The 19,660-nt window shown below is 34.4% G+C and overlaps 1 protein-coding gene across 1 annotated transcript; it reads right to left on the reverse strand.

Moving 5' to 3' along the window:
* Positions 1-1,115: 1,115 nt before the first annotated feature.
* LOC127257715 (uncharacterized) lies at positions 1,116-1,910 on the reverse strand. The gene has a single exon (XM_051284181.1). It carries the CDS (start codon positions 1,908-1,910, stop codon positions 1,116-1,118), a length of 795 nt encoding a protein of 264 aa, XP_051140138.1.
* Positions 1,911-19,660: the final 17,750 nt, after the last annotated feature.

Raw genomic sequence — 19,660 nt, forward strand, 5'->3', positions numbered from 1 at the left:
GTGATCTGGAAATTGTGCTCGCAATTTAATTATTTGTGCAAGTAGTCTAGCAAAAGCTAGATTGCGAGTAGATAACAGACATACGTGTGACCATCGCGTTGACGCGTCAATTAGTACCATAAAGTACTTGAAGGGTCCACATAGTGGATCTATTGGTCCACAAATATCACCCTGAATTCTTTCCAGAAAAGCTGGGGATTCAAATCCAACATTTGTTGGAGATGGCCTGATTATTAACTTTCCTTGGGAACAGGCAGCACAAGCAAATTCATTCAGACTCAAAATATATTTTTTTTTCAATGAGTGGCCATTTGAATTTTCAACAATTCGCTTCAGCATTACATTGCCAGGATGCCCAAGTCGATCGTGCCAAGTTTTAAATACGCTAGTAGCCATTTGGTCTACTAGGTGATATGTTTCAATGGCACTGATTTTTGAGTAATATAAGCCGGAAGAAAATGATGACAATTTTTTTTTCACAATTCTTTTGCCATTCACAACCTGAGTTATCAAAAGATATTCATTTTCTGCCTCATTCAATGTTTCAATGTGATACCCATTTTTCCGAATATCACTGAAGCTCAGTAAATTCCTTCGAGCTTTGCTCGAGAACAAGGTATTTTCAATTGCCATTTTTGTCCCTTTCGGGAGATATGCAATAGCTTTTCCTGAGCCTTCAATCATTTTCGATGCACCACTGATAGTAACAATTGTGGTCTTTCCCATATTAAGATGAGAGAAATAACTTTTATTTTTCAGAATGCTGTGAGTCGTAGCATTGTCGATAAGGCAGATGTTGTCATCGGCTCCAAAATATTTTGCATCCATATCTTTGCAAGAAGGTAAAAATAATAAAAAAGACATGTATTAGTAACATAATCAAAATAGAATTATATTATAGAGGGTAATACAAAAAGGGGGGCAAAAAACATCAAAATAACAAAAGAGATACAACATCATTTTATCATTTAACATCATCAACTATATCAAGCAGATCATCGGCATCCAGGTGCGTGATATTTTCATTCATCACATCGTCAAATGTGTCATCGTGGGCAGCGTGATTTATTTTGGGGGCAATTCTTCCCAGTCTTTCCTTTGAGGCCCGATACAGTTCAGCCAAGTGATTGGCTGTGCGACAAACATGGGCTCAATGGCCTTTGATTCCACACATGGGTGCATTCCTCGTCATTGTTTCTGTTTCTCCCGGTGTTGAACCTTTGTTGAGGTCTGTACGGCCTTCTGTCATTATAACGCTGATTTGGCACATATCGGGGCCTGTTTTGATAATTATTGTGATTGTATGCGTTTGCCCGGCCCCGTCCGCGATTCTGATTTCGATCGCGATCAATTCTTTGATTTCTTACCTGCCCACGGCCACGCACCGGATTTTCCGGCTGTATCGCATTTGCATCTGGAAATGGATTTGCACCTGTTGGCCGAGATTCGTGATTTTTCAACAGCAATTCATTATTTTGTTCGGCCAGCAAAAGACAGGTGATCAGCTCAGAATATTTCTGGAAGCCTCTTTCGCGATACTGCTGCTGCAAAACCATGTTAGAGGCATGAAAAGTGGAGAAAGTTTTCTCCATCATATTAGATTCAGATACATTTTCGCCACAGTGGCGCAGCTGTGATGTTATTTTAAACATGGCATAATTATATTCTTGGGCTGTTTTAAAGTCCTGAAGCCGTAGGCTTTGCCATTCGCTTCGTGCCCTTGGCAACAATGTCAGCCTCAAATGATCGTATCTTTCTTTTAATCTCTCCCAAAATTCAAGCGGGGATTTCAGCGTGATATATTGCATTTTCAGTGCCTCATCGATGTGATGACACAAAAAGATCATGGCCTTTGCACGATCTTGGCTCGGGGAGTTTTTATCCCGGGCAATGGTATTTTCCAAGCCCATTGATGCCCTATGCATTTTAACATCGCGAGCCCATGCCATATAATTTTGGCCAGAAACGAGGAGAGGGAGAAAATTCCTGTTTGGCAAGGTTAGTCATAATAAACAGATAAAATATGAAATATTACCTTGCTGAAATTAAAATACACAATCGTGCTGATAACGTGTTGTAATATTAGTATACGATTAGCCAATAGAAATATTAATTACTTCTACCGCTAACCACTATTTTATATTTTATGTATAATATATTATATATATTCTGTATATATGTAAGTGTGTATATATATGTATAATGTGTCTGTGTGTGTTAATGATTACATATGTATATATGTTTAGTGAGAATATATATATATAAGTATTTATGTATAATGTGTCTGTGTTAATGATTACATATGTATATATGTTTAGTACGAATATATATATATATATATAAGTATTTTGTGTAGTGAGTTAGTACTTAAATATATATTAATGTATGACGTGATGTAAAGTGAAAAGAGTAATAAATGAAGGGAGATTTGAAGAGAAATTGGTGTGTCTGTTAATTATTCTTTCAGTAGTATTTATAGGCATAGGATTCTTCAAAACTTGTACACGTAGCTATGACAATTTGCCTACATAAATGCATCCATAATATATTTGTATACATATATGATATGTAGGTATGACGTGTTCAACATTGGTCTGTTTTTGAATTCTCATTCTAATTATTTTTTATATCTTACCTTTACCATTGATAGTTAGATTTTTTAAGAAATTTTATGATGTACTTTTATTATTTTATTATTGTTATAATTTTCATTTTTTTTAATTAAAATTTTTTCGGCTGTTGAAAATTTTCAAAATTAAAAGATATTTTTTGATCTAATTTAAACTTTAATTTAAATAGTAAATTAAATGTATTCCTGTGAAAATAAATAATATATTTTATAATTATAGTAAAATTATGAAATAATAGCTACGCTCAAAAAATCAAAGTTATTGAAAATTATTTTTTAACTATTTGTTTTAAAATATTTAAATATTTCTCCTACATTGTGTATTGAAAATTTAAAATAAATGATAACAAAAATGGGTACTGATAAATTTGAATATAAAATGCTCGAAAAAATTATTTTCTATATAATTATTTATATGTATTCTGCAAAAAAAATAAAAATAAATAATGATGATAATAAATTATTACAACGTATATATCTAGAAACTTTTGTTTTGTTTTCGGCCGGGCCCATTGATAGTCCAAAACGGGCAGAGTGCGATATCCGTTGATTATGGTGTTATGTAAGGCGGTCTAGCATTATGCGGCAGTGGTAAGCATTGTGAGCCGTCTCATTTGTGTTCCGCAGTTAAAAAATATTCAATATGATTCTGTACACAAAATAGGGAGTAAAGCGTAGAAACCTACTGAACAATCTCTCTAGCCAGGAAAAGCCAAGAGGGAAAAAGAACAAGTATAGAAATGAGCCTTCGAAACAACATGAAGTTACAAATCAAGAAAGCAAGAATATTTCCCTCATCTACTGTAGATCAAGTAAACAGAAACATTAAGCGAACGAGTACATTGAACCACGACCCCTAACTTATCTAAAACATTCAATAAATTTTTGTGAAACACTCGAAATGTATATCACCCCAATTTGAGAGCTGGGTAAACGAATACCTTAATGCATTCAATTGACAAAGTTTAAATTATAGTTGGGCAAGAGGAGCAGCGACAATCCCCCATCCCAATTTTGATTCGTTTGGTAAAAATGAAGAAGCAGACCAGTCCAGCGAGAGGAGGAGGAAGAAGCAAACCAGAATCCGTCGATTGAAGATAGAAATGGGAGATAATGGGTCGGTGTAAGAGGAAATATCAAAATTTAACAAGGATAAAATAGTCATTTCAAGTGTCAAAATCCTAGGGTGTGTTTGTTTGTGAATTTTAGTTTTTTAGTTAGGATTTTTGAATAGTAAAAAGTTGAATTTGGATAGTTGTTTGATGTGATATAAACAGAGGTTGATATGGTGTTTTGAATGCAAAAGAAAATTATAGTATAATATAAAAAATAAAAATAATTATTTGATGTGATATTTTTTAAAAGAAAAAAGAATTTGAATAGTAAAAACATGTGATAAAACTCACAAAAGAACACAACCCCAGAGTTTTTTGTTCTAACAAACTTTTTTTTTGACACGATCCTCAATACTCCCTCCGTCCCGGTACAAGGTTGCCGTTTACTTTTTGCATGTAGATTTTTAAATATTAGTATTATAATGAATTGTAGTGAAAAAGATGAAAATGCCCCTATTAGTATTGTGTAATATAAAAGTAATGACATTTATGTAATATAGTGTAAATTGAAAGGGTATTTATTATGTTAGGTAGGTAGTACAATTACTAAATTAGGAAATGGTAACCTTGTTTTGGGACGGACGAAAATAAAAAATGACAACTTTTCAATGAGACAGAGGAAGTATATAGTTTATTATTTAAAAAAAAAATCTACATTTAATATAAAATTTTATTTTAATATTATTAACACAATTTCGTATGTCTTACATAATATACCTCAAACCAAAATATAATTTATAAATTATTGGATAATATTAATTTAATAAATTTTTTCAAATAAATAATTTTAAATGCTAGATTGATTATATATATCTATACTAGCACAACACTCATATTATACATGGTAAAAATAAATTTAAAATTATTTTAATACTACTTTTCTAATTATTTTTGTCAAAAATCGCCTCCAAAAGCCTAATAAGAAAAAGCTCGTCGGAATTGATTTGATCGAAGGGTTCTCCGACCTCTTTAAGAAAGGATCTCGGTTATCTCGCGATGATCTTGTGAGTAATGCCACAAGAAGATAAAAATAAAATTGAGAAGCTAAAAAACGGCTAAAAATTGAAGAAAGAAGATTGGAATCACTATTAAAATTGCAGAAAAGATAAAATAAAGCGGTAAAATCAATACAAAAATGCTATGAAAAATTGAAATAAAAATTATTTTGGAAAGGAAATGCGTATGTAAGGTGAATCGATCTCGTTCAAGTAATTAGAAGGTCGTTTTCATTGAATTTTAATCCTTTGGATATGGATCCACCATCTGGATAAGGCCTTCTCTTTTGGATTATCCCCACAAAAAGCTCACATTCCAGCCTTATTTTTGGATAGATTCTTCTTCTCTTGAACCTTTTTCACAACTATCTGACCTTCTAACCTCTTTTTTAAGATAAATCTTTTTCTTTCTTCATTTCTCTCCATAAAAATCTCACATTCCACCCTCATTTGGATGGATTTTCCACCTTGCTAACTCTTCTCCACCAAAAATCTCAACTTCCTCCTACAAAAAAGCTCCCCACGCCACCTTTCTGATCGAGTCCATACTTGGACCTACTCTTATGGGCTATTGTAAGGTTGGGTTGGCCCGAAAAGGTGAAAAGATTTGCTTATTTTGGGCCTTTGATTGCAATATTTTCGTTAGGTCAGCTGGTGATCTAGGTCTTTTCTTTTGGATGGATTACAAATCCTCCCCACAAAATTATTTGGACAAAAATAACTTTGTTGTCCTAATAATTTTTTTAAATACTTGTTGTTTCGATCATCCGCCTTACCTTGATCGGTCCTTCCCCCATTGGTATCCACTTACTTAGCCTTGCGTCTTTGGGCCTTTTCGAGAGGGTGACCTTCCAAACCATATTGTCTTTCTAGAATGTCTGGGGCCGTACATGTTTTTGGAAGGCTGGTTCGGCATTCTTGTTAACTATAATTCTTGATTACAACACCTTGCGGGTTGTTTATAGAGCTGATATGACGCCTTCATAGACAAGCGATGATCCACTAGGTTACTTGAATCCTCGACATCTCATGGTGGTCCCATGCAAAAAAAATTTTGAGCTCCCGAATCTAGGTGACTATTTCTCCCTCGTTTCCGCACTCAGCAAGGTGTTGATCTGTGTCATCCGAGGGGTAGCTTCATCCCCAAATTGACCTCGTCCAGCAAGTCTTGTACTTTAAACAGTGGGGTAGCTCGTACAATCAAGGAGCAAATCTTGCTCTAAAAAAGGCAGCTTGGGAGGTGCCCTTGCGTGCCCATCGGGAAGACGAGTGATATGAGCTCCGGCTTATGTGTATGGGTACCCAGACCTGTCTGCTCTTGCTTTCAGATCCTGGAGGATCATGTCGTCATTTGAATTGACTGGTTGTTGGGCCGTAATATCGGCCTCAAACTCTCAAAGAAAAAATTCGATCATATTGACTTTGAAGTCGCCCTTGTAATGTAGGGCTCGTTCAAGGTCCCAATCAGTCACTACTATGTTCAAACTTACTTCTGATACTTCATTGAAATCAAGTGCTCTTATCATCGGCTGATCCTCCCGAACTTGGGCTGTTTCGGACACTCCAGGAGGCTGCTGGTTGGTAAGACATTCACCCTTCGGTAGTACATGCTTTGGCCTCCATTCCTTTCGGGCTTGAAGTTAATGGCACAGATCTTTCGAATCAAATTTTGGCCTTCCAGTGACCACTGCATTCTGATCATCTGGTTATTGCTTCCTTGTTTGAGCTTCCCGATGTAATTTTGGCCTTCCAATTGCCACTGCCTTGCAATCGCCTTCATGTTGCCCCTCTGTCTGACCTTTCTGGAAAAGAGAGGCAGCCAGACATTGTCGCTAAATTCTTCTTTTTTTAGTTCTGGTAGGAGGTCATGACCTCTGTACTTTCTGATTCAAGGCCAAACATCCATCATTTGAAACCTTCTAAAAAAGGCACATTTGATATGGTGTAATTACCACCTGATCTACCGAGGTCACTCACCTGACCTCTCGGCCCTTCTAGAAGCTCACTTCAACAACTATGTTAGTGGGGGAAAGTCTATCCCACACTGATCTTTTCAGGGGTTTAATCGACCTTTTGAGTCTTTCGAACACTGATTTTTTATGGCCTATTTTTTTTTTCGTCTGTTCCAGAACTTGATGTCGGCCTTTTAGAATTTGTTGGATGTACTTCAATGACATTTATAGGTGTGGGGAATAGCTTCATATAAACCTTTATGTCAGGATTTTTGGCCAGCCTTCTTTAATGGCCTTTCCCATGGAGATCTCAGCCAAGAAGGTCTCATTCGGTTCATCCTCGGCTCTGGCAGTTTCTCCATAGGCATAATCAGAGTGGTCTCTGTTCTAAAAATTTTGGTTCCTGGCTTCTTGAGTGTCTTTCAGGAGCTGTTCGGCCTTCAGAGTCTTAGATGTCAACTTCCAGAAGTCGTGGTAGTCCTGGAGAGCCAACTTCTCACAAAATTGATGCATCATGTTGTCTATCACCGCATCCACTACTTGGTTCTCAAATATACGAACTTGGCACCCACTTTCTGACCTTTTAAAGTGTTCTAGGAACTACTCTACCGTCTCCTTATTATGATGACGTAAATTCGTTAGGCCTGATACAATCACCTCTGAGAATGGGCTGTACAAACATTCGTGGAAGGCCCTTTCCATGTCTGCTCACATATGTAAGGAATTAGGGGGGCAACAAGGTGTACCATGTGAAGGCTCGGCCAATCAAAGACAAAGAGAATAACTGGAACTTATACCAGTAGTTATTTCCAAACTCTCTTCCCCACTAGGCTGTATGGCTAAAATATTCGATCGTGGATCGAGAGTCTTCCTTTGAAAATAGTGAAAATCTAGAATCCGATCATTGCAGGGAAACGGATGATTCAATGCAATGTAATCCAGGAAAAACTTTTGATAGTGAGGCCTTGCCGATGATGGACGGGATCACCATACATTCTACGAATTGCATCTTTGATTAGTTGTGGATTTATGATGGATGTGGCAGGGGCGCCATCTTTTCCTGCTCCCTAGGCTGTTCGGGAGTTGCCTGAATGGATGGCGGATTGCGTGACACCGGCTATGGGAAAGCCTGATGAGTAGGCTCCTGATGCGGGAGATGAGCTCGGACACCTTCGGTAGCTTCTCTGAAGACCGGTGCCTATTGTGGTGGTACGTTCCCAGGGTTCGGCATGACTATTTCAGTAGGAGATTCATAGCCTTGCTGTACCGAAAGCAGCACAAAGTTGGCCATTTTTGGCAGCTCCCTGCCCCCAGTGTATTGGAATGGTGTTGGGACTGGTCCCCCTGGTTCCCATTTCGTTCCGAGAGGTGTTAGGACAAAGCAAGGTATTGGAGTTGCCGACGTCCATGCCCCCAGGCACTGGAGGTCCCTCATCTGGCCGTAGGATTTCTCTGAATGTTCAAACTGGGACGGGAGTGGTGAATGTTGTTCCAACAAAAAGAGGATTTGTTTTCCATTGTGAGGCTGAGGGGACAGACCTAAAAGCCATTCCGAACCCATCGGATGAAGGCTACCCGAAGGAGGCCTGCCCTAATGAATTTTTGGACTCTCTCTGCTTTTGGGATGTTGACGGAAGGTCCTCCAAACCCAGTACTGTTACCCAAGAGGGTGATATGACTGTATTTGAGTTTCTGGGAGGTTGGATCTACTGTAGAACTGGTTGTGAGGCCCTCGGTAGGCCAAATCTTTAGCTAGCTGGCACTGGCCATCAGGGCCTTTCCTTTTCGGGTTTCCTTATACCGAAGTAGCACAAATTTGTTCCAAATTATTGATTTCAGAATGTCAGTAATATACTGAGATAGTTCCAGGGTGGATCCTTGAAGGGACAACTGAATTTCCCAATGAATTTGCTACTTAAGTACGCTGGTAATAAGACCTACAATCTGATCCGGCCTTCTAGTAGCTGCCGGTGCCTCATAATGCGAAACAATTTTGGACGTTGGGCGAGATGACAAATCGCCGATTGTGTCTTTATTTTTGGACATCTCTACAGTTGTCAGTCGCGTCAGTTTTCTTTTTTGCAGTTGCATGTAAGATCCTAAGACATTGGAGTCCCACTAGGCGTGCCAATTCCGTTTTCGTAAAAAACCACCTCCGACGGCCAAATAAGAAAAAGCTTGTCAAAATTGATTTGTTCGAAAGGTTTCCCGGCCTCCTTAAGAAAGGATCCAGGCTTTCCCGTGTCGATCATGTGAGTAACGCAACGAGAAGACAAAAAATCAAATTAAGAAGGTAAAATAAATGTTGAAAATTGAAGAAAAAAGACTAGAATCTCTATTAAAATTGCAGAAAAGATAAAAATAAAGTTGTAAGTCAATATGAAAATGCAAAGAAAATTTGAAAGAAAATTATCTTGGAAAGGAAATACGTGTGTAAGGTGAATGGATCTTTTTCAAATAATTAAAAGGTCATTTTTATTGAATCTAAATCCTTTGGATGTGGACCCACCATCTAGATAAGACCTTCTCTTTTAGATTATCCTCATAAAAAGCTCACCTTCCAGGCTTATTTTTGGATAGATTCTTGTTCTTTTTGAATCTTCTCCACAAGTATCTGACCTTCCAACCTCTTTTTTTTAGATAAATCTTTCTCCTCCTTTATTTTGGTCCATAAATATCTGACCTTTCACCCTCCTTTTGAATGGATTTTCCACCTTTACAAATCTTCTCCACCAAAAACCTCACTTTCCTCCTGCAAAACAGCTCCTCACGTCACCTTCGTGATTGAGTCTACACTTGGACTTGTTCTTCTGGGTTGCTGTAAGGATAGACCGGTCCGAGAAGGTGAAAAGATCTGCTCATTTTGGGCATTTGATTGCAAGATCTTCGTTGGACTAGCTAGTGATCTAGGCCTTTTCTTTTTTTATGGATTACAATAATATTATATTTTAATTAGTTTAATATATTATTGCTCAATATAAACATTCTTTTTTTTTTTAATCTAAAACAAAAATTCAAAATATATAATCAAATTTTATAAAAATAACTATATAAAAATTGAAAAATAATTTAGCATTAAAATTTAGAAATATTATAAATACAATAGATAAAAAGTTATAAATAATAAAAATTAGATAAATTGGATAAAAGTTGTTTTCGCAATAAACTAACAAATCACTATGTTCACTTTGTGTGTTTGGTATGGATACTATCAAAATAATATTTTTTTTGCTACGGCCATAAAATTGTAACTAAAATCTACTTTCATGCAAAATGCATTTTTGTGACGTTGTAGTTACGATTTTTCTCAGAGTAATGTATACTCGCATAACGAATTTTTTGGTCATGCATTTTTTTGGTAAAAATGTTGGTGGTCAACGCTCCCTGGCCGGGCATAGAATGGGGCTTTCGTTATAATTATTATTACGCTATTTCTCTCGTCACAATAAATCGGCCCGGCCCGTGCGTGGACTTAGCTTTTGTTACGATTTTTGTTACACCGCTTAGTTCATCACAACAAATTGAACTTGCCTCATGTGGACTTGACTTTTGTTACGATTTTTGTTACATCATTTAGTTCAACATAAAAAAATCAAACTTTTTTTTTTTTTAATTACAAAGTGAATTGTAACATCTAGGGCTAGGTCATTCCATTACGATCAATATCATTCATCACACTACAACTTCCACTACAAAAAAATGCCCATTTGTAGCGGAATCTCATCCACAACCATTTTTTCATTACAAAACTATTTTTTTGTTCCGATTATTTTCGTAACAAATGGTTTTTTTTCTGGTTTGATAAACCTTTTTACTTTTGTTGCGGTATTTTTTCCGTTACAACTACGATAATTTAAATTTTTTATTTTAAACTAAATCTTAAATGATCTTAAATAATATATTATATATATCATATATACATATATAATATTTATATATTAAATTGAACTTAAAATAATTATTTATTTAAAATTAAAATTATTATATACAATTAAAAATAAAAATAAAAATAAAAATTAAAACTGTCCATTGTTAAGCAAACCATAGACGTGCCGCTTCATCCACTCCTTCATTTGTTTCTTCGTTCCTTTCTTCTTCTTCTTCGTTCCTCCTTTTCTTCTTCTTCTTATTCTTTGTTCTTTTACTCTTCTTTCTTTCTTTATTTTATTGTTTTCTTTCCCCTACGTCCTCCCTCTCTTTCTTTTAAGTTCTCCGTGCTGCACCCCTAACCCGTTGCCACCTTCGTTTTTCTCGGCCGTCGACCGTGTTCTGCCGCTGCCTTCCTTGACCCGTCGACTGCGAGCCATCGCTGCTCGCCGATGTGCTCAACCGCTAGCCCTAGTTCTTTCCGTAAGTTTGGATTTGTTTATTTTTGTATTTTTTGATTAGTTAGACTTTTCCTTATACAAATATTGTTTATATTGTTAGATTTATGGAGGTTAATGCGAACTACAGTTCTCTAGAAGCATTTTTAGGGCTCGATTTAGATTTTTTTATTTTTTTTTGGAACAAATTTTTAGAGTATTGTGGTTTTTTTTTTTTGGCGTTGGGACATAAAATTTGATTCAAATTTGGGCATAATTTTTAAAACATAAACTCTTTGGCAGATTTTTTACCAGGTTTTATTTTTTATTTTTGTTAAAAATTCTATCTTATTAAAATATGAATGAAAATATATTAATTTCTTTGTCTAATATTATTCACTTTGTAAACAGTTCTATTAGTCCCATATTTCCTTTTATATATATTCTTATTAAAAATTGATATGCCAATTAACATAGTTATTATAATTAGAGCTGTCAAAACGGGCTAACGGGGCGGATTAGCCCAGTACCCATTATAACCCGCAAATAAGCGGGTTATTTGCGGGCCAGTCCATGTCGGAATTGTATTTATTATAATTAAATATCTAAAAATTAAATAAAAATAATTATATTGTAGAATTGAAATAATAAATATTTCAAAACAAATAACATATTAATTAAGTAACACAATTCCAATTTTCAACATCCAAATGCGCAAATATAATAGTTTCAAAATTAAAATTAATAAATCATATCATTATTAAGATGTTCTTCCTTCATTTTCTTCTTGTTCATCTTCACTAATATGCAAAACAGTATACCATTCGACTGACATGAGTGTCTTATTCCTTATGCAATCATCATCATCATCATCGTCATCACCATCTCCATCACCCACTACAAAAAAGTTAAAATTTAGCGACAAAAAATTTTCCTAACAAAAAGTAATAATTCATAGCAAAAATATTTTTGCGATGAAACTCATTTTGTCGCCTATACCGCGTTACTAAAGGTCTTTGGGGACAAATATGACTTTCGTAACGAAAAATAGTTTTTTGCAATAGAAGTTAAGAAAAAAGATATAGCTAAAAAAATATAATTTCGTAGCTAAAACTCTTTCACTATAAAATTAAAATTCATAACAAAAGAATTTTAGCAACAAAATATCTATGATTTATTTAGCAAAATGATTTTAGCTATGAAAAATAATTATGTAGCTAAAACCTTTTTACTATGAAGATAGAATTTTCTAGTAAGAATATTTTAGCTACGAACTTAATGTTGTAGTACATAATTTATTTTTGCGATGAAATTAAATTTTGTTGTTAAATGACACGTTTTAACTACAAAATATTTCGTAGTTAAATATATTGTAGCTAATTAGATACTTTTTTGTAGTGACCATCATTATCAATATCATCTACGAATAAAATAAATTAGAGTAATATAGAAAATTATAACATAATTTTTTAAAAAATATTTATTGTATAATATAACTTGTCAATAGAAAATCCATGCAACCAATTATGTGTGCAAATCAAAGTTTGAATTCTCCGAGGAACCATAGAACTTCTGTACTTTGTAAGAATACGACCACCACTAGTAAGCTGATTCAAATGCAACTGTTGTAATGAGAATAGATAGTATGTCACATTTCATCAATGCAAGCTCAGGGTGTCGATGACTTTGACCTTTCCAATATTTCAACACATTCATATCTTCATATTGATCATACTTCAACACTACTTCTAAATAGATATCCAGTTGATTTTTTTGGTCTAATTCACAAAAGCTTTCAGTTCCTACATAAATATGAAGTAAGAAATTAAACAAATAGATATTTACATAAAAAAAAACTGCAAGAAAATAATAATAATAATAATAATAATAATAATAATAATAATAATAATAATAATAATAATAATAATAATAGAATACTTACACTAAAGAGCATTTTATTTTTTCCTTTGACTTCTCCGATGTGAGATGCATACAAAGAAAAGGACGACTAAGGTTGTGATGAACTTGAGTTGGTAGCATTATTGTAACCTTCAAAACGTTTATATAGTTTACTTTTCACAAGTTCTACATTTTCTTGATATTTCACAAAATCACTTTCAACCTTTGAATAAAAAAAATCCAACGATTGCAATTTTATTCAAGGGTCAAGAGCAGCTCCAAATGCAAGCACAATACTATAATGGTCCCAATACTTGTCAAATTTTGCAATCATAATTACACATACCACTTATAATTGCATCATTACTTGACAAGTTACTTCTTAACAAACATTTAATTTTCCACACTTGCATAAAATACAAGTTTGATGTGGGGGATAAGATGAACCAGAAATCAACTTGGTCATGTCATAAAATGGCTCAAGAAAATTGCATAACTTCTCACCCTTTTGCCATTCCTCATTTGAAGGACATAATTTGTATCAACTGTCTTTCAACTGGAGGGAAATAAATGTTTTTTGTACTTAATAGCACTATCCAACATCAAGTATATTGAATTTCATCGAGTGCATACATCATTCCTCAAACCAATAGTAGTATCAATGTCTTTAATTTCCCTCACACACTCTTGAAATATTTTCATATGACCTTCCTAACCTCTAACATATTTCACAGATTCTCTTATTTTACTCAAAGCCATCGCACCAACTTTTAAACCATCTTGCACAATAAGATTCAATATGTGAGCCGAACAACAAATGTAAAAAAATTCACCTCCACAATATATTGTCACTCCATAGAGAGCTGATCTTTCAAAATACTTTGCATAGTATCATTACTCGATGCATTATCTAATGTCAAAGAAAATATTTTTTCTTCAATTCCCCATTCCTTAAAAAACTCCAATACTTTTGCAGCTGATTCAAGTCCAGTTTGTGGAGGGGGAAAGTGATCAAAATTTAATATTTTATTATTCAACTTCCAATTTTCATCAACAAAATGAGCAGTCAAACAAATATAGCCCTTGCCCGTACATGCAGTCCACACATTAGAAGTTAAACAAATGCGATATTGAATGTTAGCCAGAACTTCTTTAGGTTTAGCCTTTTCCTTTAAATACAACTTATTAATATCATAAACAATAGTGTTTCTAGATATAACAAGAAAGTGGGAAATGCATACTTTAAAAGATCTCTGATACCATCATATTAGACAAAAGAAAAGGGCATATAGTGCTTGACAACTGCAGTAGCTATAAACTCACATACAATATTTGGATTAGCCTTTTTACTTTTCACCTTTCTATCAACATCAACTATCATTTGACCAATATCATGGTATTTTAGCTTTTTGCATATTTCCATGTGACGTCTCAATATAGAAGTTCCATATTTTCTTTCCTCACTTTTATATATTTTCTTACAACCCTTGTATTCACAAAGAGTATCGTGCCCTTCTCCTTTTTTTATAAAAAAATTTCAAACATCAGAATTTTGTCTAACCTTTATCCTTTTGTCATTTGAAATAGCCTTAGAACTTCTCATTTCATGTTCTATATTCATATTCACCTCTTGATGTGTTGAATGAAAATTTGAAAGTAGTATAAATTCAAAATTAAAAATATATAAATTGAAAGTAATATTTACCTTTAAAGGTAAAGTCACAAATATATATTTTTAAAAATTATAAAAAAAAAATGTATAATTTTAGAACTAATCAAATTATTCAGAAACACATAAAATAATTTACATAAAAGAACAAAAAATAAAAAAATGCATTCAACATTCCTTAGAAGAATTTACAAAGCAAAAAGAAATAGAATATCATTTAAATATTAAATAAATTAAAAACCAACCAAATAAACTATAACTAACAAATTCAATATCTGGATATCATCTACTACTATTAAAAAGAAAGATAATATTAAATTATTTAGCAATAAATAAAATTTAAACTTAAAAATTTCTGAAGAGTCGAAATCCACAAAACGCAACAACCAAGATGAAAAGAAGAAAGATAGCGGTGTTGGCGGTGGCGGCGGCTAAGAAAATAAGAGGCCGCGGCGGCATGTGATTGTGAATTTGCAAATTTGGAAGTTTAAATTTTTATCAACATAAAATAAAAATATTTTAATATTATAATTACTAGATTTAAGTGTTTACCTAATTTAAGCCAAAATATTTTAGGAAAGTTGTTATAAGATATATTAATTAAATTAGATTATATTGAAAATAATATAGTATAATTAAATAATTATAATATAAATAATAATAATTAATCTATTATAATTTGTATATTGTTAGCCCGCGGGCCAACCCACTTTCAACCCGCGGCCTATGCGGGTTGGCCCTTTAGGCCCGTATTTTAACGGGCCAAAAAAATTATAACCCGACCCTCTTTAAAAGTGAGGCGGGGCGGGCCAACCCGACTGCTAAGCCCAATTTGACAGCTCTAATTAGAATCATAATCAATCAAGACTAATTAAAAATCTGCTGATTATTAGATCTATTGTGTGTATTATGCGTGACGTGAGGCCATGTTTGAAATTAAACAGGTGTGCAATACTCGCCTGTGTGGGACAACGTAATTATGGGTAAAATCCAAGCATTGATTCAAGGTTGTTGCATATTATGTAAATTATTCATGCATCGATAGTATATGACATTAGTTGTTTAGTTTGTATGATATGAACGTTCGAATTATAATGTTGCATATTCATTTTTTGAGTGCAGTACTACTGTTATCGGTTTTTATATAGCCCAAGAGCACGTTGGTATTAAGAACTAACATGAAATTACTTACATTAGGATCTGAAGTTATTTACAAGGCATGCTATTATAGTGATATTTATATCTTGATCCAAATTACAACATGTTATGTTTACTTTAGTGTATAGGATTTATGTTAATGAGATGATCAAAACTCTTCAAACTTTCTTTCTTAGATGGACAAGTGTTGGATTGATGAATTGTTCCACATTTCCTCTATTTATTTGGATGGCGTGATACAATTCTTAAACTAGCCATGATGAAGTTAGAGGTGAAATATCAACTAACATGGTGGCCAGGCTTAGGTCATCACTGTGGGAAGATGACCTAGATGAGTTAATGCGCAATTGTCTTATGCCTGACAACATGAGTGATGGGAACAATGAAGAGAACACTGCAACCGATGTAGGTGAAGACCATAAAGATGACAACAATAGTGGGTGGAGGTAAATGCTTGAAGAAATACAAAAAGACCTTGTTCCAGGTTGTAAGAAGAGATGTAGGGTTTCATTTATTACTTGTCTTTTGCATTTGAAAGTTCTCTGTCAGTGGTTAAGCCACTCGATCGACCTATTATTTGAGCTATAGAGGGATGCCATACCGGATGGTTTGGTCTTGTTGAAGAATTACGAGGCAAACAAAATAACAAAGAAGTTGGGATTCAATTACAAGAGTATAGATGCATGCATTAATAAATGTATGTTGTTCACAAGAGATGATGCAGAACTCCATTCCTGTGTGATTTGAAAGGCTAGTAGGTTCATTGATGGTAGGCCCACTAAGACAGTAAAAAAGATGAGGTACTTTCCCTTAGAGCCCTGTTTACAAAGATGGTACTTATCTATGAAATCTACAACTTCCAAATGTTGGCATAGTGAAGGCCATGTCAATGATGGCATGTTTCACCGTCCGGCTGATAGTGGAGCATGGAAAAATTTTGATCATTATCACCCGTCATTTGCTGCTGACATGCGCAATGTACGAATGGAGTTGGCCATTGATGGGTTTAATCCTTTGAGGAATATGAGTGTGAGCTATAACATTTGGCCGGTAGTTCTTGTGATATACAATTTACCACTATGGTTATGCATGAAACAACTATCATTTATCATGTCCAAAATTATCGATGGTCCCAAAGGACCCAAGGATCGCATCGACGTGTTTCTTCGGCCTCTTGTTGCTGAGTTGAAAGAATTATGGAGTACGGGGGTTAAAACATACAATGCGGTAAGTAAAAAGCATTTTCAAATGTGGGCCGCTTTAATGTGGACCATTAGTGATTTCCCAGGGTATGTTGTGTTATTTGACTGACCAACACGTGGGCCAAATGCATACTTGAAAAATGACCATAAATTTTTCTACTGTGGACACTGGCGATACTTGACTGGCGGTCATAAAATGCGTCTAGATCGATGTTCTTTAGATGGAAGTATGAACTTTGCAGCACCTACAACACACATAACCTTTACAAAACTAGTAGAACAGATACGCGTGTGCCAAACGCGTATGTGATAGATGATTTAATTGCACAACACTTAGCGCATCATTCTAAAAAGTGGCGCCGCTATGAGCACGAAAAAGTGTTAGGGTGGAAAAAGAAGAGCATATTCTTTGAATTACCATATTGGGCTTAGAATTATATACGATACAACCTTGATATGATGTACATTAAAAAAAATGTATGTGAAAATGTCTTTCACATTTTGCTAGGCAGAAAGGGAAAATGTATGTGAAAATGTCACCTAAACTGCGTAGCTAAAGGTTTTGTGTGATAGATTTGCCTTTCATAGAGGAAGGTAAGTTTTTCCAGTGATAAAAGTGTGCAAATGAGATTTAGCTACGAAAATATAATTTCATACTTAAAGCACTTTTGCTATGAAAATAAGATTTCGTAGCAAAAGTATTTTAGTAATGGAATATGATTTTCATAACCAAAAGTTTTATCTCCAAAATTGGATTTTGTAGCAAAAACATATTTCCTATGTAATTGGATTTCATAGAAAAAAACTTACATATACAAATATAATTTTTATAACAAAATGATTTTAGCGATAAAAAAAACTATTCGTAACAAAAGTGTTTTCACTACAAAATTCTATTTTCGTAGTAAAAAATGTTAGCTACGAAAAAAGATTTTGTAGCAAAATAATATTAGTTGGGATTCTTGCATTACGACATGAATTATAAAAAAGATAAATTGATTTTTTAGTCTCGTAATTAAACATTTTTATTATTTTAGTTATGTAACTGGAGCTTGCGCAAATTAGTCCCGTAAGTGAAAATATTTCACACTTTTAGTCCTCTGGCGCCGGAGATGCTTACATGGCACCCGCGTAGCTTGCCAGGGGACACGTCCGCCAGGTCAGCGACATTTGGTGGACACGTAGGTTTTATTTTATTTTTAATTTTTTTCAAAATTTTAATATTCATTTTTTAAAAAATTTTTAATTTTTAAAAATAGACAAAATAAATAAATTATTTTTTTAAAAAATTAAAAAAATTCACGTGCCCGCTAGGTGTCGCTGACCTGGCGGACACGTGTCCTCCGGCGAGCCGTGCGGGTGCCACGTAGGCATCTCCGGTGCTCGAAGACTAAGAGTGCGAAAAGCTTCCACTTACAGGACAAATTTGCGACAAGCTCAAATTACGAGACTAAAATGATAAAAATGTCCAATTATGGAATTTAAAAATCAGTTTACCCATTATAAAAATATAATTTCTAGAAACTAAAAAAATAATTAAATCCAGAATGCTAGAAAAAATCAATGCTTGGATTGGAAATAAAGGACAAAGTCTAAATGTAACACTCCGGTCGGTTCAAGCCGGAGTATCACCGCCACGCCACACCGTAAGACTCGTCCGTTAACTAACGAACCTCACGTTGTAGCGCTAAGGCTAAAATACCAAACATAAGAAACTAAAAAAAAAAAGGTAAAGCGCACCGGCTTATCATATAAAAGTTTGAGTAAAAACTGTAAACTAGAAATTAGTTCAAAAGCCTCTAGTTTTCAAAACATTAGTAATAGATTTCAAAATCATCCTAAAATATGAGATAATCCTAATTTTTCCCAATGGGTCATGCGACATAGATGCATCAATTAGGCTTAGCAGAAGCACCACCACCTACAAAAAGTTAGTAGAAAGAGGGTCAACACGATGGTTGGGTAAACACAATTAATCAAAGATAACTTAATACGATATATGCCGTGATTCACATGTAAATACCACAAAATCACTTTAAAAAGATTAGTTGAATGAAATGTCGCATATCACATAAAGAAAACTCACACACACAAGCCTTTTAGTGCCTCCCTTATGTCTCCCTTTTATTTTCAAATAATTGTGATGAACACAGTACGAAGAAAACTCCACCAGGCCTTAGGGCCGGCTTGACCCAGTTTTTCAACCTTATTACTTCGTTTGACACGTCACATAACTACACGTAGCAAATATAGAGTCACAACCCTCAAGAAAAAGCTCCACAATAGGTACATAAAGGGTTCGAAGCCCAAAGTACACGTAAGTCAACTTATTTATTAATTTACGAGGGATGTCATACGGACAAACTCTATAGTCTCCAATACAACATACCAAGAGGGGATTGTACATAATTCATCCCTCCATCACGGATGATAGTCTAAAGATCATTCCGTCATGAATGACAGGCACATCGGAATTACCCAAAAGAAAACCCGCTATCTCGATCCCACAATCTAGCCTATTCGGGTTTTAGTTTGAGGTTATCTAGTTATCCTAAAATACTAGTATATTCTCACGTGTTTTCAAGGCACAGAGGTGGAAGACTACGCCTTATTATCCCAAATAATTGACGAGTTGATCAGACTCGACGGGTAGTTTCAATTACCAATTTGACCAAATACTCAACATGCTATTAGGAAAATCTTAAAAAGAGCTTTCAACGAAAAAAATTCCATTTAC

The sequence above is a fragment of the Andrographis paniculata genome, unplaced genomic scaffold, assembly GCF_009805555.1.
Source record: "Andrographis paniculata isolate CXL003 unplaced genomic scaffold, ASM980555v1 Contig58END, whole genome shotgun sequence".
Lineage (NCBI taxonomy): Eukaryota > Viridiplantae > Streptophyta > Magnoliopsida > Lamiales > Acanthaceae > Andrographis > Andrographis paniculata.